This window comes from Vipera berus (genome assembly GCF_964194415.1).
Source record: "Vipera berus genome assembly, chromosome: 5".
Lineage (NCBI taxonomy): Eukaryota > Metazoa > Chordata > Lepidosauria > Squamata > Viperidae > Vipera > Vipera berus.
Window position 1 is genome coordinate 43,167,319 of NC_138207.1, and position 27,206 is coordinate 43,194,524.

At 37.5% G+C, this 27,206-nt stretch overlaps 1 protein-coding gene across 2 annotated transcripts in view; it reads left to right on the forward strand.

The window, feature by feature from the left end:
* Positions 1-27,206, forward strand: part of GIGYF2 (GRB10 interacting GYF protein 2) — a 100,562-nt gene that overhangs the window by 25,996 nt on the left and 47,360 nt on the right. Inside the window, exons 3-7 of one of the 2 annotated variants that reach the window (XM_081328391.1) lie at positions 7,547-7,676; positions 13,197-13,292; positions 18,186-18,294; positions 22,882-22,993; positions 24,201-24,241. In XM_081328391.1, coding sequence (XP_081184517.1) covers positions 7,547-7,676; positions 13,197-13,292; positions 18,186-18,294; positions 22,882-22,993; positions 24,201-24,241 — 488 coding nt within the window. The remainder of the gene's footprint in view (positions 1-7,546; positions 7,677-13,196; positions 13,293-18,185; positions 18,295-22,881; positions 22,994-24,200; positions 24,242-27,206) is intronic. The other variant, XM_081328392.1, reaches the window with a different exon arrangement.

Sequence of the window (27,206 nt, forward strand, 5' to 3'; positions counted from 1 at the left end):
GTCTAAAACCATACAGGCCCATGCTGTACCAAAATTTCATAGTCCTAGAGCTAGCAGGCTCCAAAATCCAGAGCCATTCAGTTTTGCCAGGATTCAGCTGAAGCCCATAGTTCTACATCCATACCGTCACAGCTTCCAGATAGGGGGATAAGACGTGTATAGTATTAATTCACCAGGGGTAGAGATGTACATTGATAGTCCTTAATTTACAGAATATTTGGACTGGAATTTCCTAAGTGATGTAGGTGTTAAGTGAGTCATCATATGAAATAACTGATTTTATAACCATTTGTGCCATAGCTGTTAAGCAAATCACTGTAGTCATTATGCGAATTCTGCTTGCCCAATTGTCTTTGCTTGTTGGAAGCTGACTGGGAAGCTCGTAAATTGCAATCACCTGACCCCTAAACACTGCAACCATTACAAAAGTGAGCTGGTTGCCAAGCCCCCAAATTGTGATATGTGACTGCAGTGGTGGTGCAACAGTTGTAACTTCAAGGATGGTTCTTAACTTTTTATGAGGTCCTCATAACTTTGGTCCATCATTAAATGAACTGTTGTAAGTCAAGTACTACTTGTAATTGGATATCATCAGCATCTGATGATACCCCACCCCATGGCAACGGATCATCTCACCAAACAACCTTGGGTTGATATTGATTAGGAGTGGAGAGAACACAGAACCCTGCAGCACCGCACATAGTAGGGACCAAAGGCAGGATCTCTCCTCTCCAGTCACTATCAACTGGAACCAATCCTGGAGAAAGTGCCGCTCACCCTCAGTCATCTGTGATGGTCCAAAATGCAGCCGCGCGGGTAGTGATGGGAGCATCCCGATACTCCCATATTACACCCCTCCTGCGTGAGCTGCATTGGCTACCAGTTGTCTTCCGGGCGAGATTTAAGGTGCTGGTACTTACCTTTAAAGCCCTACATGGCTTAGGCCCGGGATACTTGCAGGACCGTCTGCTACCGGGGACGACTTCCCATCGCCCAGTGCGCTCACACAGAGAGGGCCTCCTCAGGGTGCCGTCGGCCAGACAATGTCGGCTCGCGACCCCCAGGGGGAGGGCCTTCTCTGTGGGAGCACCAGCCCTTTGGAACCAGCTTCCCCTTGAGCTTCGGATGGCCCCGGACCTCCGGTCCTTTCGCCGCAACCTCAAAACTTTTCTCTTCCATCAGGCTGACCTGGATTGATGATGGGTTTTTAAATATGTTTTAATTTTTAACTGTAGTTAATTTATTTTGGGGCTGTTATTTAATTCATTTTTAATTTTTGTATTGTTGTTTTTTATTGTTGTAAGCCGCCCTGAGTCCTTTGGGAGATAGGGCGGCATATAAGTCCCAAAAATAAATAAATAAATAAATAAATAAATAAATAAATAAATAAATAAATAAATAAATAATAAATACCGTAGTTGATCGTATTGAAAGCTGCAGAGAGGTCAAGTAAGGAAAAGATGAATGCACCATCCTCATTCTACTCTCACCAGAGATTATCTAATAATACTCCAAATTTGTCTCTGTTTTTTTAAAAAAAATAATAGTTACACGTTGGATTGAAATTTCAATAACTGGTTCAATAACTTTTTTTAATCCATTGTTTTTAGTTTAGATCCCTTATGATGTATTTATAAAATTTTGGGTTTACCCAAATCTCACACATCAAATGCACCATTTTGTATTTGTATGTCTGCAGAGATCATCCGCCTTCTTGGATCAAATTAAAAGTTATTGTTTGCTTAATGCCTAATTCATATATTTAATTTAAGTGTTGCATTTTTATATATTTATTTCTAGGCAGAGTTACATACCTTATGTGTTGTTCAGAAAGTAAATGTTTTGCATTTCTACAGGAGATTTTCCCTGTTCTCTTTTGTTCCATCTGTTACTAATAAACATACTGGCCTTGTACAGATGTAACTGGCTCCCTGCAAATTTTGCTTTGAAAGTCAGCAATCAGCCTTGGGAATGCAAGCTCTGTCCTTTTTCTGGAACAAGTTTCTACCTCCTTTGCTGATAATAAATATACTGGGTAGCAAAACAAAGCAAACTTAATGCAAACCAGATTTCTTTTAATTGTGGTCCAAAGACATGGTAAATCATATTTCAGCCTCTTATTCATAAGGAAACTAGTTTGTTTTAGAAAAAAGAGTATAAAGACAAGGCTGCTGTGACTGCTTTTTGGCTTTTTGCCATTGTTATATTTTATTGGTCTTGGAATTAAGAAAATCAATACTTGTTACATTTGGGGGGGGGGGAGCACTGATACTCCCCAGGAAAATTAGTTTATGTTCACTAGCATCCCTCCTACCTGCTTTTGGTGTGGCTGCATTGAGATCATTCCAGGTGCCTTGAAGTTTCCTAAGGAGACATTGAACTATCAAATGCTTATAATATTTCCTGAGTTAGTTGGTTTAATGTGGTAACAAAGCCACATTGATTATACCATGCTTTATTTAGACTGTTCTCCCAGGCAACAGGGGCCAATTGAGTGTAGTTTCCTTTTGGTTGTTCTGTTATACTGTGTGGTCATCATTTTTATTTTTGTATTTTATATTTATATCTTGTATGTGTTTTAACTTATGTGGGTTTTCAGGGGAGTGTGTTTGTTATACATCATCCCAAGTTGAGCAACTTTAGAAACTTAGCAAGTAAGTAAATAAATAAGTAAATATTACACTGTGTTTGGAATAAAGCTATCCTATAAAAGTATCTCAAAGCTTCAAGGTTGGAATAAAATAGCTAAGACTGATTAGTTGAATATTCAGCTAATTGAACATTGCTTTTATTTTTATTTCATTGCCATGAAAACAGTGACCACAAGGTGGCAGCAAATTAATAAGATAAAATTCCAGTTTGTTTACTAAATCTTTCTTCATTTCTTGCAATAACAGAGGAAATGTCATATGATACTTTTAATAGATTTTGTTTTAATAGTTACTGTATTATTTAACAATAGTTTGCGACTTTTATTTAATATCTACAGTGAGGCTTCAAATAGTACATTAGTAGGAAGTATAAAAAAGATGCTTGGTGGAAAGACAATATGAAAGTGGTTGTGAATAAGGAAAATTGTATATAAGAAAATGATACTTCTATCATGACAGCAACCAACTGAGCATTTGGAGTATTTTAAAAAAATATCTCCTCCAGATTTTTGATAGATTTCCTATATAGCAAATGTCATGAATTTTATTTGTTATGCCATCCTTGTTGCCATGGAATGAGCAAGCAACCTAAACTGATGCATCACCTCTTTTTTTTAAACAGGATTTTTGGACGTTGAACTACCTTGTGTCAAAAGATTAAATGCCTTTCTCTTTGTAACTGATACGTTTTTTGAGATGGTTTACCTAATTCCCCGTGGCATTGTTTCTGCCCTGAGATATTTAATTCAACAAATTTTTCAAAGCCATGGTCTAATGCAGGGGTCCCCAAACCCCAGTCCGTCGACTGGTACCGGGCTACAGCATGCCAGCAGCCGGTGTGCACAAACAAGCAAAGCCCCATCCGTGGGATGCAGGTAGCACATAAAACCATGCACTCTCCGGTCCATGGAAAAAGCTTTCTCCACAGAACTGGTCCCTGGTACCCAAAAGGTTGGGGACATCTGGTCTAATGATTTGCAGAATAGTTTTGGAAAGTTTATTTAAATTATTGGATATCAAACTCTACATATCTTCTGGGAAGGTTGATGGGGGGATTCAAGGAAAAATACTGGTTGCAGTATGTTAGTTTAGAACAGGGGTCAGCAACCTGAAACAGTGAAAGAGCCACTCGGAACTGGTTCCCTCACAAAAGGAAAAACTGGGAGCCGCAAGAAATGTGTGCGCATGTGCGTACATGCGCACATGTGCAGAACAGGGTTTGACTGAAGAGTGGAGACAAGGCGAGATATGCACCTACCCTGCATATTTGAATTGATTGGTTGAACTTTTTTAGTCCCACTTTTTTGGTGGGGGGAACTGCACATGGCAGAGGACTGGGAGCCACAGGAGATGGCTGAAAGAGCCGCATGTGGCTCCGGAGCCGCGGGTTGCAGACCTGTGGTTTAGAACAATAACAGATGCAAATGTAGGATTGCACTCCTATGGTGACCTAGCCCGAAACTGTCTTAACTGCATCCTCAGAATCAGAATCAGAATAGAGTGGAAGGGACCTTGGGGGTCTTCTAATACATCCCTCTGCTCAAGCAGAAGACCCTATACCATTTCAGACAAGTGGCTGTCCAGTCTCTTCTTTAAAATGTCTAGTGATAAAGCACCCACAATGTCTGAAGGCAAGCTGTTCTACTGGTTAATTGTCTTCACGGTTAGGAAGTTTTTCCTTAATTCCAGATTGCTTTTCTCCTTGATTAGTTTCCATCCATTGTTTCTCGTCTTGCCTTCAGGTGCTTTGGAAAATAAATTGATCCCCTCCTCCTTGTGGCAGCCTCTCAAATACTGGAATACTGCTATCATGTCCCCCCCTTAGTCCTTCTTTTCTCTAGACTGGCCATACCCAAATCCTGTAACCATTCTAAATATGTTTTAGTCTCCAGGCCTTTAATCAATCATCTTAGTTGCTCTTTTCTGCACTCTTTCCAAAGTCTCAACTTCTTTTTTTTACATACTTTGTACATGGGGACCCACAATTTGATGAATGAATGAATGAATGAATGAATGAATGTGATGACATGATAGCACTGTTCCAAAATCTAAGGGGCAAGAAAAGAGGGCATCAACCTATTCTCCAAAGCACCTGAAGGCAGAACAAGAAGCAATGGATGGAAACTAACCAAGGAAAGAAGCAACCTAGAACTAAGGAGAAATTTCTTGACAGATAGAACAATTAATCTGTGGAATGACTTGCCTTCAGAAGTTGTTGGTGCTCCATCAGTGGTGGTTTTTAAGAAGAGATTAGACAGCCATTTGTCTGAAATGGTACAGGGTTTCCTACTTGAACAGGGGGTTGGACTAGAAGATCTCCAAAATCCATTCCAACTTCCAATTATTCTGTTATTACTAATATCTGATTTTACTATTAATAACATATATAGTAACAGGTTATTTAGTTTGATTAAAGTAGACTCATTGGCAACATGGATTGATAACTAAATATCCTATTGATTTCAGTGAGTGTACTTTCACTACAATTAAAAAATTGAGAGTGATAGGCTTTAGCCTTTTTTGGTTAACAGTCTATATGATGAACTTCCAATTAAAACTTTTTAAATCCATAGTTTAATTTAAATTAGACATATATTTATTAAATTCATCATGTAATTTGTTGTTTAATCAGCTTTTTTTTAAAAAATAGGGGCATTTATGATATGCTTAGGTCAAAAAATTATGTAGTTTTTGGCCTGTCAAAATACAAAGCAAAATATTTTTGTATTATTTGCTAATCCAATTTAAGAGATTTATGTTGAGCACAGCATTGAAATGGAAGAGAGAATCCAAGAATGATAAGAAGGACACAAAAACTTAAGAGAAGAAACCTGTTTGGAAAATTGTCTCAACCTTTGAAATAATGATTGTGCATGATTATTTCAAAGCTTCAAACTTTATTACTGAAAAACTGTTCAGTTAAGACACAACTTACCTGATCTTACCACATTATTAAAGTTAATAATTCAGACTAAAAGTAGTTCTGTGCAGAGTTATAAGGGACTAAATATGCATATTCAGGATAGTTGATTTGATATACATTTTAGGTCTATATTCTGCTTTCTTCAAATGCTAGGAAAGCAGCAGACAGGATGGAAACCTGCTGCTTTAACACTGCAGTCCATTGAAGATCAGGCTGTGAAGGTAAATAGCTAGATAAAGGAAGGGAAGAGGTTAGCTCTGGAATGCTTTCTGCGTGCTCAGCTAGTCTCTAACTTTTACAAGATGCCGTTGGAAGTTCTTGGTACTAGCCTTTAATATAAGTCTCAATATGGAATAGAAAAAATAGCGAGCTTTTTGTTAGGCTCTTTTGTAACGATGAGGCCTTTGGAGGCCCAACCAATCCAGAGTATAGTAATCTTCCTGTATCTAGTGCTAGGCTCAAAAAAGTTATATCCAAGAGACAGAATTTGATAACATAGAAATGACTGGGAAATGAGCATGTTAGTACAACACTGTGAAAGTCTAATTCAATTTAATCTTATTGCTTGGTAAAAAAAAAGGTAGAGATTTTTTGAAGGACTTATTGTAACTTGTTTTTCAAGTGGCTTCTGTACTACAGAATGTTGTCAAAGCTTCTTAGGTTTAGAACTAAGAACAGCCAGTTTCATTGCTTTTGTCTGTCTTGAGTTGTAGCAACTTCACATTTAGAATAGAATAGAATAGAATAGAATAGAATAGAATAGAATAGAATAGAATAGAATAGAATAGAATAGAATAGAATAGAATAGAAGAATAGAATAGAAGAGTTGGACCTTGGAGGTCTTCTAGTCTAACCCCCTGCTCAGGCAGGAAACCCTATACCATTTCAGACAAATGGTTGTCCAGTCTCTTCTTAAAAACTTCCAGTGTTGAAGCATTCACAACTTCTGGAGGCAAGTTGTTCAACTGATTTCATCTTTTGCCCTTCTATATTTGATCACAGAACATTTCAAGTTGAATACAGTATAACAGACATGGCCAATAACAGATATGATGATGATTGGGCAAGAAGCTTTTCAGTAATCTTCCAGTGTTATGATTTTTTGCCAGTGTGTTTGGCTCACATGGCTCACATGTTTATATAGAGGCCTGTTTGGAGCCTTCTACAATTAAAAAAATTATTTAGCAAGAGTCATGTCCTTCACTTATACCGTGCAATTGGACATCAATCCAGCTGAACCATTTCAGCTTGTGATTACTGCAGCATCAGAATGTTTGCTCTTGAGCTAATTATTCTCCTGCTTTATTAAAATTATTATAAGCACTGCTATTTATCTACTGAAAAGACTTAGAATTGCAATTTTTTCTTTGCACCTGCAAACTACTGTCTGGCAACAATGTTTAAGAGTGATGGACTCTAAACCTATTATAGCCCCTAGTCTTCCTCCAAATTTTTATTCTTACAGTGGGCTAAAATATTATTATAATATACTAAAAACATTCTGGTGATTAAATTCACCATCATAAAAAAAGGATATTTAGATGTGTGCCCACCCTCACTGGCATTTATTTATTTAGCAGTGTTAATAAACTGCCCAGATTACCTAAGATTCTAGGTAAAGAAAAACAGCAATAATAAACGGCAATAATTCTAATATGAAAAATAGAATATGCAACCAAAATGGATGCTCACAATCAATTCAGGGCAAGGCATATTGGAATAATATAATTTTTTTACTTTATATATTTGCAATAAGGAAGGTGGAACAAAACGTATCTTGCAAGAAGTATGTTTTAAAATGTGCAGGCTTCTACAGAAATTGCCAGAAAGGACTCAAAGCCTGCATCTTGTGATTCCAAACAGGGCAAAAAGAAAAAGTATTCTGGTGTGACATGAATCTTCCTATCCATTGTCCTAACGGGAGAATTACATGTACAAAATACCTAGTTTCATTGATTTCTTTCCCCTCTAGGCTGCGAGCTCTATCAAGTGGTGGGAGTGTGACATCTCCTCCTCTCTCTCCAGCTTTGCCAAAGTATAAATTAGCTGATTATCGTTATGGGAGAGAAGAAATGTTAGCACTTTTTCTGAAAGATAATAAGGTAAGTAGGGGGAAAATAGTCATATCTGATTATATTGAAATCTATGTATAATTATTATGTTGCTACAATTTAGGAGCAAACACCTTAGACTCAAAACTTACTAAAGGAAATTTTAAATAATAAACTACTGAAAAGATTATGTCCCTCTAATCTGCCATTATGTTTTTTTAAAGGGAAAAGTTGCGTAGTTCTATTTAACTAATACACATGAAGAGATTAATAAATTAATTGAGTTGTATCAGAATGTCCTGTTTGTTGGATGAAAATATTCTTTGGATTCAGTCACTCATATTTTCTCTCTTATTCTGTAAATTATTCATTTCATTGATTAATATGTGGACTAAGCCACTTAAAGTTATGAATACTTTGTGGGCTGGCATCACTGCTGCCATCACTAGTTTTCACTAGTATTCCATCTTGTATAGGGTGATATTTCCCCACTGCCTAGAGAATTCACTAAGAGAACTCACATAAAATTGTCTGCTTTGCTGTAACTGCAAGCTATTAGAATGATTATCTGGGCATACACAGCCAGTAACAGAAACGTTTGTATCAGGAGCACCAATTCTTCCATTATTGATGACAATGGTGGAGCAACTGAACAAAGCTGGTGGCCTGGAATAGTTGTCTGCTGAAATCACAGGTTATTGAGACATAAAATGGAAAGATAGGAAGGACTTGAAGATAATTTAGTCCAAGCTTCTATCCAGTACAGGAAGCCCATTACCGCATCTCCAATACGTGGTCATTTAATCTCTTGTCTAAAACTCTATAGAGGAAGAAGTCTGTTATATTGTTGAACAGCTCTTACTGTTAGGAATTTTTGTGTGTGTGATATTTAGCAAAAATCTAGTTCTTCATAATTTAATATTCTTATCCTGTTCACAGAGTAGCTGTAAACATTTCTGCCATTTATATGATAGTCTTTTAGATACCTGAAAACAGCAATCATACCTCCTTACAATTTTCTTTTCTGTAGACTAAACATATTTGTAATCTCCAACTATTCCCTATATGTTTTTCTACATAGGTCCCTTATCATCTTGGTTGCTTACCTCTGGACACATTTTAGTTTGTTGAAGTGCTTTCCAAACTGCGGTGTCAGAACTGGATGCAGTATTCTAGCTATTGCCTAACCATTGGTAAATAGAGGAATAATGACTTCACTTGTTCTTGGCACTATATCTCTGCTGATGCAGCCTAACACTTCATTTGTATTTGCAAATGCATCACAGCTGCCCAAGTTGCTTGATAGTGGAATGGTTGGCATATAAATTTAACAGTCAGTAAATTGATAGTTCATGTTCAGTTTGTGATCCACCAAGATACACAGATCCTTGTCATGTATTTTGTTTGTTTTGGTGCTTCCAGTTAGTGTTGATTCCTGCCTACTGCTGGACTAGTCCCTACAGTTTTCTTTGGAAGTGATTTACTATTGCCTTCCAAGGACTGAGAGTGAGTGACTGGTCCAAAGTCACCCAGCAACTTCATGCTGAAAATGGGTTTATAACACCTGGTCTCTTAGTTTCTAGTCTGGCGCCTTAACTACTACACCAAATTGACTTTCTTTTCATGTGTAGTGCTGTCCAATACTTTCAGGTAATGCAGGTACTTTCAGCCTGCATTCATGCCTTTGATTTTTCCTAGCTAATATAGGACTCTCTATTCTGCCTATTGTTCCTCCTTGTTTACATTCTTCGAATCTTGGCACTGTCTTCCTAATGCTTGCTATTTCTCCTAATTTTGTTTCATGTAAAATTAATAGTCATATTTTATAACTTCTAATTTGAGTCATTTTAGAAATGTGTTGAACAGGATAGGCCTGTGGTACGCCACTCAATTTTTCTTTCAGCTTGACCTGGAGCTTTTAATGAATACTCCTTGAGTATAATTGTTCAACTTGCTCTGTCCATCTAATGATAACATACTCTACCCGTATTTTGATATTTTCTCTACTAGAGTCTCAGATTTTGTCAAATGATTTGCTACAGTTCAGGAGGCATGGTCATCTGATGTTGCACTTTACAGTCTCTTTGCTTAGGAACAGAAATTCTGGCCCTAAATGTTAAGTAAGGACTACCTATAATTTAGTGGGGGGATTCAAAATATTACAAGTTTGGGGGGTTCTGGAGTGGAATTCTATATTATCACAATTATCAGTCTTATCACTTGTCATTGTTGCACTACACTATATTTTTTTATATTGCTGATATGCCACAGCCATTATGTGTTGAGTTCTCAAAAGTATAACTTACTGGGTTATAAAGCTTGCTACTATGGTGACATTCACATCATTCAACCTGGCTGAGGTAATGGTACTTATTGCAGAGAAAATTTTAAATAATATTAGTGTGCAGCCCTGAAAGAGAATTCTTTTTTTGAGGTTGTCCTGCTGATGATGTTGACACTTCCATTATTCATGAATGCTTCCGAATATCGCTTCTACAATACTGCCTGATACAGTCTTAGACATTGATGTTTCCACCAGCTGATACAGCTCTTCAAATCCTAGCAATAGATTGTATTTTTACCAAGCAGCCATAGTTCACACTACAGATTACCTATTTGATTATTGCCCAGGTCTTCCACTATGGCAAATAATGTAATTTCCAGGAATTGTAAATCAGAGTTGGTACTGATGAACATTTTGTCAGTGGACCTGATATTGACTGTGAGTTTTGCAGGTGTTGATATCATTTTTTATTATTTGCTTGTTGTTGAAGAGAACTGTTTTCATTCAATTTGTATGGCTGCCTATCTCAATAAGTGACTCTTTAATAATTAAAAAAGTAAATTAAAATTTAAAAATAAAAACAATTACAATAATACAAAACCTAAAATATATGGCAACTGAGAATAAATCACCCATCATAATCCCCAAATTAACCAAGAAACAGGTCCCTGCATATATTTGTGGTCCCAGATCTGGGCACAGCTCTTTAAGAGCTTAGATAAACTATGAGAGTTGGGACCATCCTAATTTAAAGTATAGGTAATCCTTGACTTGTGCCAATTTGTTTAATGACCGTTTGAAGTTATAATGTAACTGAAAAAATGACTGATGAACAGTCCACACACTTCACAACCATTGCACTGTCCCTACTGTCATATGATCAAAGTTCATACACATGTATTTATGTCAGTTGCTGCATTCCAGGTCATGTGATTGTCATTTGTAACCGCCTCAGAGGGCTTCCAAAAAGCAAAGTCAATGAGGGAAGCCAGATTCATTTAAAAGCCATGTGATTTGCTTAAAGATCAAGGCAGAAAGATTGTGAAATTGGGGGTGATTCATTTAATGACCTCGTCACAGTAGTCCTATTTCCAATTGTGTGTATATACATATATAAACACAAACATGTTTGTGTGTGTGTGTGTGTGTATGTATGTATGTGTGTATATGTATGTATATATATATGTATATATGTATATGTATATATATATATATATATATATGTATATATATATGTATATGCATGTATATATGTATATGTATGTATGTATATGTATGTATATATATATATACACACACACACACACACTTAGAATAATGAAGTCAACTTCAGGACCCTTAATATATACTTCAGTGATCAGCCAATTCATCTGACCTTGAATTCAGTGTGCTTTAATTTTAATGTTTTCTTCTGGGAATTAAATTCCCATTCTTTTTTTTTAAAAAAGCAGCAATTGAGTATAACCACACTGGGAGTGTTCCTTATTATCTTCTATGATTTTTACTTCTGATAGTTGTAGATAGAGTTTGAAGAAACAGAGTTCTCACTAGAGGTGATTTCTAATATACAAGTAGCATTTTTTTCATAAAAGTGACATATTTCTCATAAATATATTGAAAGTCTTAGCAGTCAAAAAGGTTCGCTATATCTTCTGATTAATACAATTCTGTTGTGGTGCCCAAGTTGTTCTGTGTAATCTAATTTTGTGAAGGTCTGCTCCTTATGTATTTTAGGATCACAATCTGCCTTTATCACTAATATCCCAAGTAGTTTCATCTAACTATTAAGGGGAATATCAGCACTTTTCTAAGCTAAGTAATATCCATCAGTGGCAATCAACTTCAAAGATAGATAGCTTCATATTTAAGAGTGTTAAATTCTGTAACCAGAGGAATTGTCTCCTGTATGAATAAGTGAATTTTTCATTCTGTTGCCAGCTATGGCTTTCTATGATTATGTATCAAGACATCTGTATCATGTTCCCATGTTAGCCAGGCCTATTACAACATTCGGGAAGTTCTAGAGAACCTGTTTTGCTTGGTGTGCAGCAGATAACATTCATTTGTATTAAATGAAATGTACTTACTTTATGGCTTTTGCAGATAACCACAACATTGTTTGCTTGCTGCAAAACATCCTCCAGTTTCTATTCTACTTGGAAACAAACGGCTTCTCTGTTCCTTTCTCCAGTCTTTAAGAGCCATCTTAGATTCCCATTTTATTGATGGGGTTTCCATGTTCAGCAAATAGTTTAAATGTTTCTAAAAGGTTTACTCAAACTATATTTGCTTAGATAACCAATCCTAGCAATTAAAAGAACCTTTCTATAGTCTTGAATCTATTTGTATCTAGACTCTTTAACCCTAACAACATTTAATCTCAGACTGCTGATCCAGTCATTGGCATTCTTGGTTGCCATTTCTCTGCCAACTTGCTCTGTACTGCATGTGTTCATTTGCTGTACTGCACCCTAATTGTCCGCGTGATTTTGCTTTTTCAGTTGAATCTGGTTGTTTCTCTTCCATCCTTCTTTTCAGTACTGTCTATTCTACTAGAACTTTCTCTTTACTGTCTGAAGATGTATAGGCTTTTCTGTCTAGACTAGGTAAGATCTTTCTGTAAGCCATAGACACTATTGCAGATGTTTATGAGATTTTGTCATATTTTCTAAATAGTTTGCAAAGTGACATTGGCAAGTTTTGAGTGTTCCAAGTTTTAAGCGGAAACACTAAGACACAGCTATCATGTTTTCCATAGCTTTTCTGCCAGAGAGCTTTTATAATCATTCTGTCATAACTCTCCCCCTATTTAAAAAAGTTGACTTGGTATACAAATAAAAAACACATATTTCATGGATTGGCCCTGGCTTTATTTATTTCTTACATATCTGCCTTTCCCCCCCAGCAAATAACGTTCCTACTCATCCATATTTTGTTAGCAGAGACCACAAAGTAGGAGGATAGGTTGATTACCTGAAATTGTAGCTCTCTGAGTGGTCATCTGTAAAGTTACACAATCCACTTTTTCCTCTATTGCTTATGTTTTCTTCTGTTGGTCATTCTATTCCCTATTCACCTGCTGTGGTAGTTGTTAAGAACTCAGGAATTAAATTGTTGGGATATGCACACTGGGAGCCAAGGGCACTTTTCCCTCAAACTTTCCATTTGTTCTAAATAGTGTCAACAAGTTCATGTACAGCATCCATATGTATGATGGTATAGATGACCACTCAAAGATCTATTGTTACAGGTCTGCAACCTCTCCTTTTTTTTAATTTCCCCTTTAGATACCCTCAGACCTTCTGGATAAGGAGTTTCTGCCCATTCTACAAGAGGAGCCCCTACCGCCTTTGGCACTAGTACCTTTTACAGAAGAAGAACAGGTTAGTTTTTTAAAATGGATATTTTTCATCAGAATTTAATGATAGAAAAGTAGAATATTTATTCATTATAGCACATTTGCCATTCAGGTTAGTAGAATCAATTCAGCTATAAAACATTTGCCTTATTATCATGCATGATAGTATATACTATTTTATACTATTTTATAATTTAAAAATTAAGTATTCCCATATATCAGGGGTGTCAAACTGCCGGCCCATGGGCCGGATGCATCATAGTAAAACCATGCCCACCCCATTACCGGCAATGGCAAAAAAGTCACAATACATCACGACACGTCATGTGACGTGAGTTTGACACCCGTGCCATATATTCTAAATGCGTCTACTATCACATGAAATTTTATATTGGCCCATATTAAAATTAAAGAATTTTAAATGATATTCCAAATATATGAGTTGACCGAAAAAAGCCTTTAATTCCATTTCAAATGTTCAGGGTTTTTTCTTGTTTAAATTTATTAATGTATCACAAAGTAAAAAATATATAGCAGTTCTGATTTTACAGTCTCATTCTACTTAGTAAGTCTCATTATGAAGTAAAAGATAAGAATACACACACACACACACACACACTATTCTTTATCATACACACATACATCACACAGAGTATATATTAGACTTATTCTTTATTTCACTTATTTCATTTTTCTTTGCCTTTCTGATAAATATATATATATATTGTATATTTAACAATAATTTCAATAATTGTATATTATTATCATTTTCATTATTATTTTAACATTATTATTGGTAGAAACTTGTTAGTTTGAAAAGCAATTGCAGGATACATGTAGAAAACTGAGGGACAGAGGTAAATGTATCATCCATGTAGTCTTTGCATTGCCAGAAGACATCTAAGTTCATTCCTTCTTGAATTCTATTGACTTTTATCTACCAATTTGGTGCTGGCCATTAGTTGACCAGATTCTTATGTACAGGTTTGAACAAATCTGTTCTGCAACTTTATGAATGATGCTGATACTTTGCGTGAAACGGAACATGACGTGCCACCTAAGTTTATCTAGAGTGGGTTCCAAAGTTGGCATATCATATATAAAAAGGTCCCATTTTCATTAGTTAACTGCATAATGTCTCAAGGTAGCATATTCTGCAGGTAGTCCTAAACATACAACCATAATTGGGACTTGAAATCTGGTCATAAGTCATTATGGTCTTAAGGTACCCATGTAACTGGAAGTAATGTGCTAGTCTTTTTCATAATGGTCATTAAATGAATGGTGCAGTTGTTAATTGAATTCCATGGCCATTAAATGAATGCTGTGGTCATTAAACAAACCCATTCATTTGAGTATTTTTTTGCAGGAAACTGGCATAAAACAGCATGAATCACAGTCATATGACCATGGCATGCTGCAACAGGTCATAAAGCTGACCTGCCTAACATGCAGACACATGACCATAGGGCACAGCACAACCATTTATGATGGATGAGGATGTTTTATCGGTCATAAAGCACCCAATCCGTGGCTATTGTAATTTTGAACGGCCCTAAAATGAACAGTTGTAAATCAAGGACTATGAATACCCTAGTGAAAAGGTCAACTCACTGAGAATAAGAAGACTCCTATACATTCTGGAATATTGTTTTCTAGCTTCTTATAGATAGGGCAATTGGATCTGGACTGTAAAAGATGCAAAGAACTGATATCATCTGGGAGTCATTGGAGTTTTATTGTCCTAATAGAATAGCCTAATTAAAAGTCAAAATCAATAAGAGCTGATCTCAAAAATATACCTAGATTTTATTTCAGTGGCAATATTAAAGTATTGATCATTTAAATTTATTTTAACTATTTCATCACAGAATTTTGCACCAGCTAAAGTTTATAGAACATTTTCAAAGAGAGATTTAGTACGTGTATTAAAATAATTTAACTGGAGATATCCAAAGTATTGATTAACTTAGCAATTTATTTATTTATTTATTTATTTATTTAGTTATATTTATATACCGCCCTATTCCCTGAGGACTCAGGGCGGTTTACAGGGAAATTAAAAATCCAAAATACAAAAATTAAGAACCAAATTAAAAATATTAAATTGACCCTGTAGTCAGTTAAAAAGAACCCCAAATTAAAAATTTCTCCTCAGTCTGGGCCCGAGAGCTCGAAGAGCCAGGTCTTCAGGCCCCGGCGGAATGATCGGAGGTCGGGGGCAGTTCTCAGCTCCACCGGCAGCTGGTTCCAGAGGGCAGGCGCTCCCACCGAGAAGGCCCTATCCCTGGGTGTCACCCGCCGGCAATCTCTTACCGGCGGGACCCTGAGCAGACCCTCCCTGTGGGAGCGCACTGGGCGAAGGGCGTTTGATGCCGGCAGCAGGTGTTCCCTCAAATATCCCGGACCCAGGCCATGTTACACCATCCCAAGGAAAGAGCATCAGTACTTTCCAGTGTTGTTCAAATGTGTTATTTTCAGATACCATAGAAACATTCAGTCATCTCTTGATGGAAAAGCACTTCTATTATAGCCCTATAAAGCAAAGTTAGCATTTCTAGAATTGATTAATTCTTTCCAGGATACATTTCTCTGATCCAATAAATCTTCCCTAACACTACTATACTTTACTCATTAGAGATTCTAAGATGACGTTTAATATACCTACTGTTTCATCTGATCTTATTAAAAAACATCAGACTGTAGAGCCAGCATTACAGTTGCCAGCATCATAGTTCAGATGATAGTTTATTTGAAACCATGTTCCTGAATTCTGGAAACAAATGCCTTGACTTCATGTTGAAGAACTTCCAGAGCAGAACCACAAAATAAATATAGGGAAAGGTTGTATTAAATACACACTAAATACACAAAAAAGTTGTAAAATTGGGTGTGGTCACTGATCTGCTCAACAGCTGCCATGAGATACAAATGTAATTCTGGATTTAACTACAGCAGGGGTGTTAAACTGCCGGCCCGCGGGCCGGAGCGTCACGCAGAAACCGCGCCCATCCCATTGCCGGCAATGGGAAAAAGTTCCGATACATCGCGCGATGTCACATGATGTCACGAGTTTGACATGTCTGAACTACAGTCATACCTTGAGGACTACTTGCAATTGATTTGATGACTGAATCATACACCAAAGTGATGTTAGTTTAAATTGCAATTAAATTAAATTATAAAACATGTTTCTAATCTCCTTACATGCATATTAGAAGGAGAGAAATAGGGATATTAGAGAGAAATAGGGATGATTAAATTCAAATTTACTAACATAACACTAATTTGTTGGTTTCAAAGCATTAAAATATTGTTTATTTGAACTTCAGCATTGTTCAGCATAACACTGCATTGTTATGTTACTGTAATTATTGAACTCACCTTCTAGAAGCTCAAAGAGGCCAATATGGGGGCCTCCCCCTATTTATTCACAAAACAATTTTGTGAAGCAGGTTGGGCTGAAAGATGGCTGTTGACTCAGAATAATTTAACAAGCTCCATGGTTGAATGGGGACTTGAACCTAAATTTCCCTAATTCCAATTCGGTATTTTGAGTACCACACTACACAGTACATTTTTATATGTTATATGCATTCATAACACCATTCTGGTGCCAAAGAACTCTTTATCCAAGCAAGCTCTTTAATCATTATACTACATTGACTATCACACTAGAACTGTAGCTGATTTTCTCTATGTCATTCTTTAATAAAAAGATCATAAACATGGAGCCACCCATGTAGCTGATGTATGTCAGCCATCTCCAACTTTTCTGTAACTGTTTCTAAATAAACTTTCTTTGTAATGGAATGGCGGTCACTGAATTTTAAATTCTTTTGTGTGTCCTTTACCACTGAATCAAAGACTCTGTTTGAGAAGCTTCTACCAATAGCCGTTTTATAATTGGCAATGGAAGGAAAACAACCAAAAATTTAATTTGATAAATAATTTAATATATGGATAATGCTCCACCTATGGCCAGAATTGGGATCAGAACTTCGTTTGTTAAGCAATATGGTTATTAATTGAGTCATGCCTGATTTTATGATTTTATTTGCTTTGATTATTAAGAAAATAACTATTAAGCAAATCATGCTGCTTCCCCCATAGACTTTATTTCCCCTTGGGAAGATTGCAAGTGGTAATCATTGACATCCCCCCCCCCCAGATGCTGCAACCATTGTAAATGTATACCATTGCGAAACACCCTAAGTTTGATCATGTGACCAAGGGGATATTGCAAAGATTGTAAGTGCAAAGACTGATCATAGTTCACTTTTCTCAGTTCCATTGCAACTTCAAATGGCTGTTAATTGAATGGTTGTAAGTCCAAGACTACCTGTGACCACCATTTGGGTTCAAAAAATCTAGAACTCAATATTGTTTTTACTTATTGTTTTAGTCTATGGAGATTTTCAGTCATTTAAGTCATGGTTGTCCCAAAACTGCTTTTTCAAAGGCAACTGGACTTTCTTTGGTTTTTTTCTTGAAGATGTCTCGCTTCTCATCCAAGAAGCCTCTTCAGTTCACAGTTATTGTTTTAGTATTTTTTCTTTTTTCTTTCCTTTTTAAAACTAAGGTCATTTGCATTTATTTCAGATAATGATAGTGTTTTTGTTTGTTTTATGATCAATTATTTAATTATTCAAATAATGAAACCATGAATTTTAAATATTATAATTATTGTTTACTGATATTTTATCTTTCATTCACTGCCTTTTCTAATTTACTTTTTTGTGTGCAATAATTTATTTCAGTCTTAAATGCTTTAAATATTTTTAAGACATCAGTCATTATTCCTCTGTTTTAGTCATTACTTCTCATATTGATTAGGTGCTTCACTGGTTTTTCAATATGTTTTAATTTGATGATATCTTCAGAAATGTTTTTGTTACTTATTTCTTACTTTTGGCAGAGAAATTTTTCAGTATCTGTAAATAGTGCTGCTGTCCTACGATTGATGGGACGAGGAGGAGGAACAGTGGTGGGGGCTCCGCGAGGTCGAAGTTCCTCTAGAGGTCGAGGTGAGATAGTTTTTGTAAACAAAATGTTATTTCTATGGGCTTTTTAAGGAATTGAACAACATATCTTTGCTATAAATATACATAGTTTTTTTATTTTGAATGAAAGAAAAACCAAAAGTTAAAAATAGTAAATATAAGCTAATACAGAGAACATATCCCAAACATTTGTAATAGAAAGTTAAAAATGTATAATATGAGAAAAGATGAGTGCTGTATAATTCTGAATAGTAATTCATAATGTTTCTAGCCAGTGCTCAGTTGTTCTAGTTTATTAATATTAAACATGTAATCTATCTAGAAATAAAGATAAAATGAAAGTGCTTTATAACTGGAATGTCGTAAACACATTCCCGAATGCTCCAGTTGTAATAAACAATTTCTGCCCTCACTGGATAGCATAGTCATCTAAAATTTACCAAATGAGGTTCTGGTATTCCTGTTGCAACAGTGATTATGAGATCTGAAATTGGGAGAGCTTTTGGTCTCCCCTTTGTCATGGTCAGATCCCACCCAGATTACCATGGGATTCTCTGGCACTACCATCCACTACAGGGAAGCCAGACCATTACAGCTTGTAAGCCGCCCTGAGTCTTCGGAGAAGGGCGGGATATAAATGGAATTAAAATAAATAAATAAATAAACCTGACCCCAGTAACTGGTGGGCTCTGATGCATTTCAGAAGGGGATGGGAGTTGTTCCCACTGGTCTGTTGTATCTGAAGTGTTGGTTGCCACTTGGAATAAGATGGTGGCTGAAGTCTTGGATCAGATTGTACCTATGTGACCTATCCCCTGTGGTTTATAGAGGAATTAAGGAAGATGAAACAAGAGAAGAGAAATGTAGAATGTTACTTACAGGGGATGAACCTGACCAGATACAGGTTAGAGTCACTACAGTACCTACCTTTTGATGGTAAAAGTGACAAAGCATCAGTACTTCTCCACATTTATTGTGTCTATAGATAGCCATCCTGTGGCCCTATTTCATGTGACACTACGCTCATAGGTAAAGGGGGTTCAGAAAACCCCTTGCAGGAGTGTGCAGAAGAATTTGTTCAGCGTCTCTCAAAGTTACTCATATTTGCTCATAGTTGGATGCTGGCCTTGTTGCAGATCTAGGGGAGATGTCTGGTCTGTTTTGCCTGGTTATCTGGAATTAGTTTAAACATATTGGCTGTCAAAGTGTACAGGTTTCTTAAGACTGTGAGTCAGCCACCTGCTATTTAGATCCTTCCTCTCCTGATGGTTAAGGCTGCCGGGGGCAGGTGTTGCGTGATTGGATTTTAGCACTGGTATATTGTTCAACTGAAGGGGTTTCATTACTTCTTAAGAAGGCCTTCTCAAGCCATCAGTGGATCTCACTTTTCTGGACAATTTTTGTCTAATATTTAGCCTCCCTTTTCTGGAAAAGGTAGTTGAGAAGCTGGTTATACAACAGCTTCAGAGGACCTTGGATGAAACAGATTATCTGGATATTTTCAGTAAGGATTCAGAACCGGGTATGAGACAGAAATGTCATTAGTCATGCTTTTGGATGCTCTCTGGCATGGTGGGATGAGGGTTGTGCATCTATTTTTGCCCAACTGACCTCTCTGCAGCTTTAAATACCATTGGCATGATATCCACCTAGAACAGCTCAAGGCATTGGGGATGGGCGGCATGGTGTTGTACTGATTCACCTCCTTTTTCCAGGGTCAATTCCAGTCAGTGGTGAGTGGGGGAGAGATCATGCCCTTGGTCCTTGCAGTCTCAGAGGCCAGCCCCTATTCATCATCAAAATGAGGCCACTGGGTGAGCTCATCCATTACCATGGAATGAGTTATCATCCATCCACTGATGATATCCCACTGTACATCTTTGCCCTAGCCAAATCAAATGATACTATGTTCATCTTATCCCAGTGCCTGAGGTACAAAGATTTCAGGTGAACCCTGCCAAGACAAGAACCCTGACTTGCCAGGGACCCCTCAGTTCTAGGCCTGAAACATCTCTGGTGCTGGATGGGATTGCATTGACCCAGATGGATCCCATAGGCAGTCCAGAGGTTCTTGTAGGCTCGCAATTCCTATTCAAAGAGCAGATAGCAGTCATGACTAGAGTTAGTCTAGGAGGGCCTTTGCTCAACTTTGCATTGTGTACCAGTTGTATTTGTTCCTAGATTGAGGGATTCTATTCATAGTCGCTCATGCCATAGTGATTTCCCAGTTAAACTACTGTAATGTAGTCTACGTAGTGCTGCCTTGAATAGTATCCAAACGTTTCTGCTGGTATAGAATGCAGCAGCAGAGGCAGTTATGTGTGTTTCTAGAAGAACACATTTTACACCCTTGCTCTGTGAACTGCATTAGTTGCAAATCTATTTCCAAGTCCAATTCAGGATGCCAGTTTTAAAGCCCTACATGGCATGGGGCTGGGTTATTTGAGGGATTGCCTCTCCCCAGTTACATTTCCCTACCCTACCATATCTAGCAGAGATGGCATTCTGCATGTTCCATTGATTATAGAGCTACACTTGGTGGTTCCTAGGCATCAGGCTTTTCCTGTTGCGATGCCCACTTTATGGAACATTCTCCTAGAGTAAGGATAGTTTCATCCCTTTTGACTTTCTGAAAGTCTCTCAAGACCGGGTGAAATTTTGGGGTGGCTCCAATATTAGTAACTCTTCCCTCAATATTTATATTTATTTTTTCTGTTACTTTTATGTTTTATAGTTTTTAATGTTTCACCAATAATATTAATAATTGTACTGAAAATATAGGTTTTTTTTAGCTTTGTTATACACTGCTTAAAATCGCTAGTTTGTGAGATGGACAGCCATATAAATTTGACAAATAAAACTGGTGCAAAGTGTGGCTGCACGAGCTATATTGGGTGCCCAAAGAAGGGCACAGAACACTTCTATTTTGCAAACTGTATGGCTGGAAGTTTGCTTCTGGGCCCAATTCAAGGTATTGGTTATGACCTATAAAGCCCTACATGGCATGAAACCAGGCTGTCTACAGAACCTGCTTCATCCCATTACATAGGCACATCCCACCTGGTCAGGCAGGGAAGGTATGTTACAGACCCTGTCAGTTAAAGAACTGCAACTTGTGGAGTATAAGAGGAGAGTCTTCACTGCCATTGCTCCCATCTTCTAGAATATTCTCCCCCTGGAGGTGAGGCAGAGCCCACTTTCATGGCCTTCCAAAAAGGGATTAAAAATGTCTTTGCTGCCCTGTGTAGAGAGCCCAAAGGAGCACACAGTCATGTGGTTGGTCATTGCCATGAGAGCCCTACCTTTGCCTTTGTCAACTAAGTTTTAACAGGGTTTAATTATTCTTGCCTTTTTTTAAAAAAAAAATTAATTATAAAATTTTAATTCTTAACATTTTAATTTTTATATACTATTTTAATCTTTTGATATTTTGTTGTACGTCATCCAAAGCCCTTCTTTGAGGGAGATGGGCAGTTCAGAAATGTGAAACCTGTAAATGCTATGCTGTATAAAACCCCACTCCTTGTTTGCAGCTTTTAGTTCCCACCTTAAGTATTTAATTGCTGAAATTTGGCAGCAGATTGCCTAATAATAGCAGGACAGCTTCTCTCTAATTTTCAGCAGAAAATAAAATGTTTGCTAAACCATCTAACAAGTCTAATATATTTATAAAATGTAAAAGAAACATAGCTTAAAATCCAAGTCCCATTCCTGTGAAGATGCAATGCCACCACCTCTTTTGCTTCAGTTCATAACTGAATCTGCCTATGTTAAGGAGTGTTTCTATGATTGATCAGCAACCATCCTCACCCATGCTTATTTTCTTGCCTCTTTCTCTAAATCTATTCATATCGTGCTCAGCGCACCACAAATATAACCAGGATGCTTTATCATTCTTTAAAGATAAATAATAAATGTTACATCAAGTCAAGCAGAAGAAAGTTGATTTCAAAGTTTTCTTTAAATGCTGGCATGTTGATGTTGCAGGACTTGGCTTTACTTGCTTGTTTCATCAGAGAGAGAAGAATAGAAGATGCATTGTTTGGTTTGAGAAATGAAAGAGTAATACATTGAAAATGTCTGTAAAAATAAAATATGGTGGGAGAAACACTGAGATCTCAGCATTGTCACATTGCCAACAAATACTCTTCTTCGATAAATTGTCAGTCATGGCCCAGTGGTTTGTCTTTCATGTAGATTAGCTGGGTAATATTGAATTCAGCAAATGAATAGATTGACAGAAAAGGAGTTGAGTGTTCTGTATCTATATGGAAAATATCTATATAGAAATCACATAGGCTGTGTGTAGCTTAGATAGGAAATCTATGCCATGCTTTCCCAATTTGAGTGCCTTTCGAATAAATGGACACTACTAAGAGCTGAGCACTTATATCCAGAGAGCAGCAAATTAAGGAAGACTTGTGTAGAAAATTGTAATGGATGATGGAGATAAACTATATTTTCACACCCTTCCTCCACTAAATTTGGTAGGGAGATACAACATTTGTACCTTTTAATATATTTCATCTGTATATCTGCTAAAATAATATTTAAATTCAGTTTTGAAAATTGTGAAAGGTAATGAGGAAACAGTTCTGTTTTATCTTTTAGGCAGAGGTCGAGGAGAAAGTGCTTTCTACCAAAGAAGTTTTGACGATGTGGAAGGTGGATTTGGAAGAGGAGGGGGCAGAGAAATGCATAGGTCACAGAGCTGGGAAGAAAGGTAATTCTAAAATCATATATAGTATAATGAAATTGTTTGCTTTTTTAATGGAGCAGTCCTGGCTGTGCTTTGATGTTCATGCCTTGGTGGAATCTTGAATATGTTTACAAGAGTATATTTCTTAAAATATTAAATCAGAATGTGACCAGTGTTTGCCTCTATTTGTGTATATGAAAGTATGCTTTATTTTATTACAACTTTTGTATTTTTAATGTATACTATACTGAATAATTTTACTACAGTTCAGATTACAAGGGAAGAAATGAATGAATGTATTACCAGATTTAGCACTGGTAGCAGATCCTATCACAGGGTATATTCATAATAAAATAGTTTTACTTTGTTAACATTAGAAATAGCCCTAAGATTCTTATTATTCTTGAGAAGTGTGGACTCATAAAATCCAGATTATTTTGTAAAATATATTGCTTTCACAAGATATAAAATATTATTGACTTAAATAAATATATTAAAATGGAAGGTATTATGTAGTATTGGTGACTTAAAAATATGTTAAAATGTTACTTGTTAGAAATTATAGAACTTTTTTTGAAGTTGATGGTTTTCTCAGGAACGTAGATTAGTACTTGCTTTCATATTTCACCAAGTGCATGAACAAGAATTGAACTTGCTAATAGTTGCTTTGCATGCTGGAAATCTGTGTTGGTATTCAACAAACAGAACAGCATGTGAACTCAAGGGCTTTAGATTTGTTTCAATAGCAGGTATATCTGTGTTATTGGAAAATGTCATGTGAATCTGTAGTGCTAAGGAACAAACAATTATATTATGGGAGAACAACAACATTATGGGAGAAAATAACTGATTCATATATAATTTAAATAATATAAGAAGAAAGAAAAGGGTAAATAGTGGAGAGTTCTGTTCACATTGGTTACATTTGATCTTGTAGAATCATGCAGAAAACACAAGGATCTGTGTGTATCTATCTTCTGCATTAATGTGCAATAAAATAGAATACATGTATTGATAATATGAATTAATTCTAAGAACCTGTTTAATATAACTAAATATTGAACAAATTGATATAATGCAAATATTTTAATAAGTTCATCTCCAGAATGGTTTTCATTATTCTGTCTCCATACATTCTTGAATTTCTAGCTTGAATTTTCTTTTAAGTTTTGAAAATGAAATATTTCTCCTGAAAAAGCATTCTTGTATATTTATTTTTCTAATTTTTTAGGGGAGACAGAAGGTTTGAAAAAACAGGCAGAAAAGAACCAGGTATGTAGCATCTTTCCTCTGAAAACTTTAGAGCTATAATAGTTGATATTATCTGTAGTCATTATTTGAATTCATATATTTGAATGTGAAATTATCCAACCCAAGAATACAGTTTCCTTGTGCAAGCAACCTTCCCATCCAGGTACTTCAAATATTTGGAGCATTCCCAGAGTAGGGAATGCTAAGTTTCAAAGCCTTTAAATAAATGTTATATTGTCATTTGAAAAAAAATATGAATAGAGTTTGTTGCACTGTGTTCTTATTACTGGGGTGCCTTGCATTCTAGTCAACTCTAAGCCATGAAAGTCACTGGATGACTGTGAGCAAGTCATTCTCTCTCAGCCTGATCTATCTCACAGAAGTAAAAAAAAAGAAAGAAAGAAAGAGGAAAGGCAAATGGAATAGAGAATAGCCTTGAAGGACAACATTCATTACTAAGGTAATACTCAAGCACAACTAGGACCCATTCCAAGAAACAAACTTAAGAAAATACCTCAGACGGCCCCTCCCTAATTTACCTGAGAATAAAGAGAAGAAGAAAAGCACATTCATACTTTTAAGATTCTGTTCCTGTAGATGTTCTAATAAAAGGAGTTTTCAATCTATATGGCATTTGTTTGTTAATCAAATATAGCTAACAAAGATTATGTATATTAATTTGAGAAACTGAACAAAGGAAATATTCAGTTCAACATTTGATTTTTTTAAAAAAAACACTCTTAAGGTTTCTAGAATAATACTGGACTAAGAACTATGTTACCTAAAACTTTCGTGAGGATTTTTCCATTAATAATTATACATGAATGAAAATTACCACTGGGAGATCCAAGAATACTTTAAAATCGTAATGAATTATAAGAAGAAACCAAAGAAAGCAAGAGGCTGAAATGGAGACAGGATTGAGGGGGAATGAAAATTAGTTGACTCAACTCTATTTTCAACTACAGGGTAAGTGCAGATTCTCTTTGGCAAGCAAAGATGATCAAATCAGGAACTTTACAATAGTCAGAAAAAAATATTTATGGCAAGATAGAATGACAGTTATAGGCACATGGAGGTGATAAATGAAGAGAAAGAGACTAGCATGCTAGGTGTTACACATTCTTATCAGGGAGTAAAAGTTACTGAGCTCAGTGGGACTTAAAAATAAGTACCGTATATACTTGAGTATAAGCCGAATTTTTCAGCCCACTTTTTGGGCTGAAAAATTCCACTTCGGCTTATACTCCAGTCAACAAAAAAACTTACCGAGGACTTGTGCGCGGCCGAGGCTTTGGTGCTTCCGGGATCGCGCGCACCTCTCCCAAGCCACCGCCGTCCGGAGACCTGCCAAAGTTTGGGGAGGTTTGGGGAGGTGCGCGCCTCCCCAAACCTCCCCAAACGTCGGCAGTTCTCCGGACCTCCGCGCCCTGCCTGCCTGCTTCTTTCCGCAGCGGAAAGAAGCAGGCAGGCAGGGCGCGGAGGTCCGGAGACCTGCCAACGTTTGGGGAGGTTTGGGCACCTCCCCAAACCTCCCCAAACGTCGGCAGGTCTCCGGACTTCCGCGCCCTGCCTGCCTGCTTCTTTCCGCAGCGGAAAGAAGCAGGCAGGCAGGGCGCGGAGGTCCGGAGACCTGCCGACGTTTGGGGAGGTTTGGGGAGGTGCGCGCGCACCTCCCCAAACCTCCCCAAACTTCGGCAGGTCTCCGGACGGCGGCGGCTTGGGAGAGGTGCGCGCGATCCTGGAAGCACCGAAGCCTCGGCCGCGCGCAAGTCCTCGGTAAGCTCCGGGTGGTCACTTGCTTCGCGTCTCCTGAGGGAAGGGGGGGCGACTGGAGCGGGCGTGTTTCCTCGCCTGCTGGGCGCCGCGATTTGCCCGGGGAACGCGCGGGCCCCGAATGGCAGCGTGGAGCGAGGAAGCGGACAGCCAGGGCTTCCCCGAGAGCCGCGGCCACACAGGGTATTCCTGTGTATTCAGGCTTGCAAAATGGCGGATCGAGCCTCTGCTGGCGGCAGAGGCTTGCAGAGCGCAGATCCAGCCTCCGCCGGCGGCGGAGGCTTGCAGAACGGCGGATCGGCTTATACTCGAGTCAATAACTTTTTTCAGTTTTTGGGGGTGAAATTGGGGGTCTCGGCTTATACTCGAGTCGGCTTATACTCAAGTATATACGGTATGTATGTTTCCTTGTGCTTGCATCCATGCACAAAGGCCTATTAATTTCTCTCTTTTTTGTGAGTGGGAAGTATCTTCCCCACATTTATAGAATAAAATGAATTAAACAGATTTATCCCTTGTATAACAATGTTCTCTGTATACTTATGTGGGAGTAAAAACCACTAATCTTAGTTGGTTTACTATAGAATGGGCAGAAATCTGAGCCAGATTTCCAGAAACAGTTTCTTTTTTCTGTGTAAATATGTCTCTGTGTGTGTGCGCGCGCGTGTGTGTGCTGAGTTTTTCGCAGGTGTTTGTATGTAGATCTTTGGTCATTCGGGTTTTTCCCCGCGTAGAATTGGAGGTATCAGGGCAACGTTTCGACGAAATGTCATCCGTCATCCTCAGGCTGGTGACTTCAGCTTCGTTCTCTTCTGGGAGAAGTGTGTGATAGTGGCTGTTTTTTCTTCTTTTTTAAACTGCCAGAGGGGGTGTGTTCTGTGGGTGGAGGCTTGGCTGTGTTCTGATGGGGTGGAGGTGTGCTCTGATTGGGTGGGGGCTTAGCTGTGTTCTGATTGGGTGGGAGTGTTTTTTGAATGGGGGCTGTGTTCTGATTGGGTGGGAGTGTGGCACCACCACAAACACGGAGCCGAACAAAAGCAGCACAACTCACCAGTTCAGGTCTAAGGCTGGTAGCTGAGACCAGCCCATCCACTCAAAACACATCCCCACCCAATCAGAACACAGCCCCCATTCAAAACACACACCCACATATATCTTTAACTAGATTTTAAGATTAAAAAGAATTTTTAAAATATTCGGCTGTAAAATA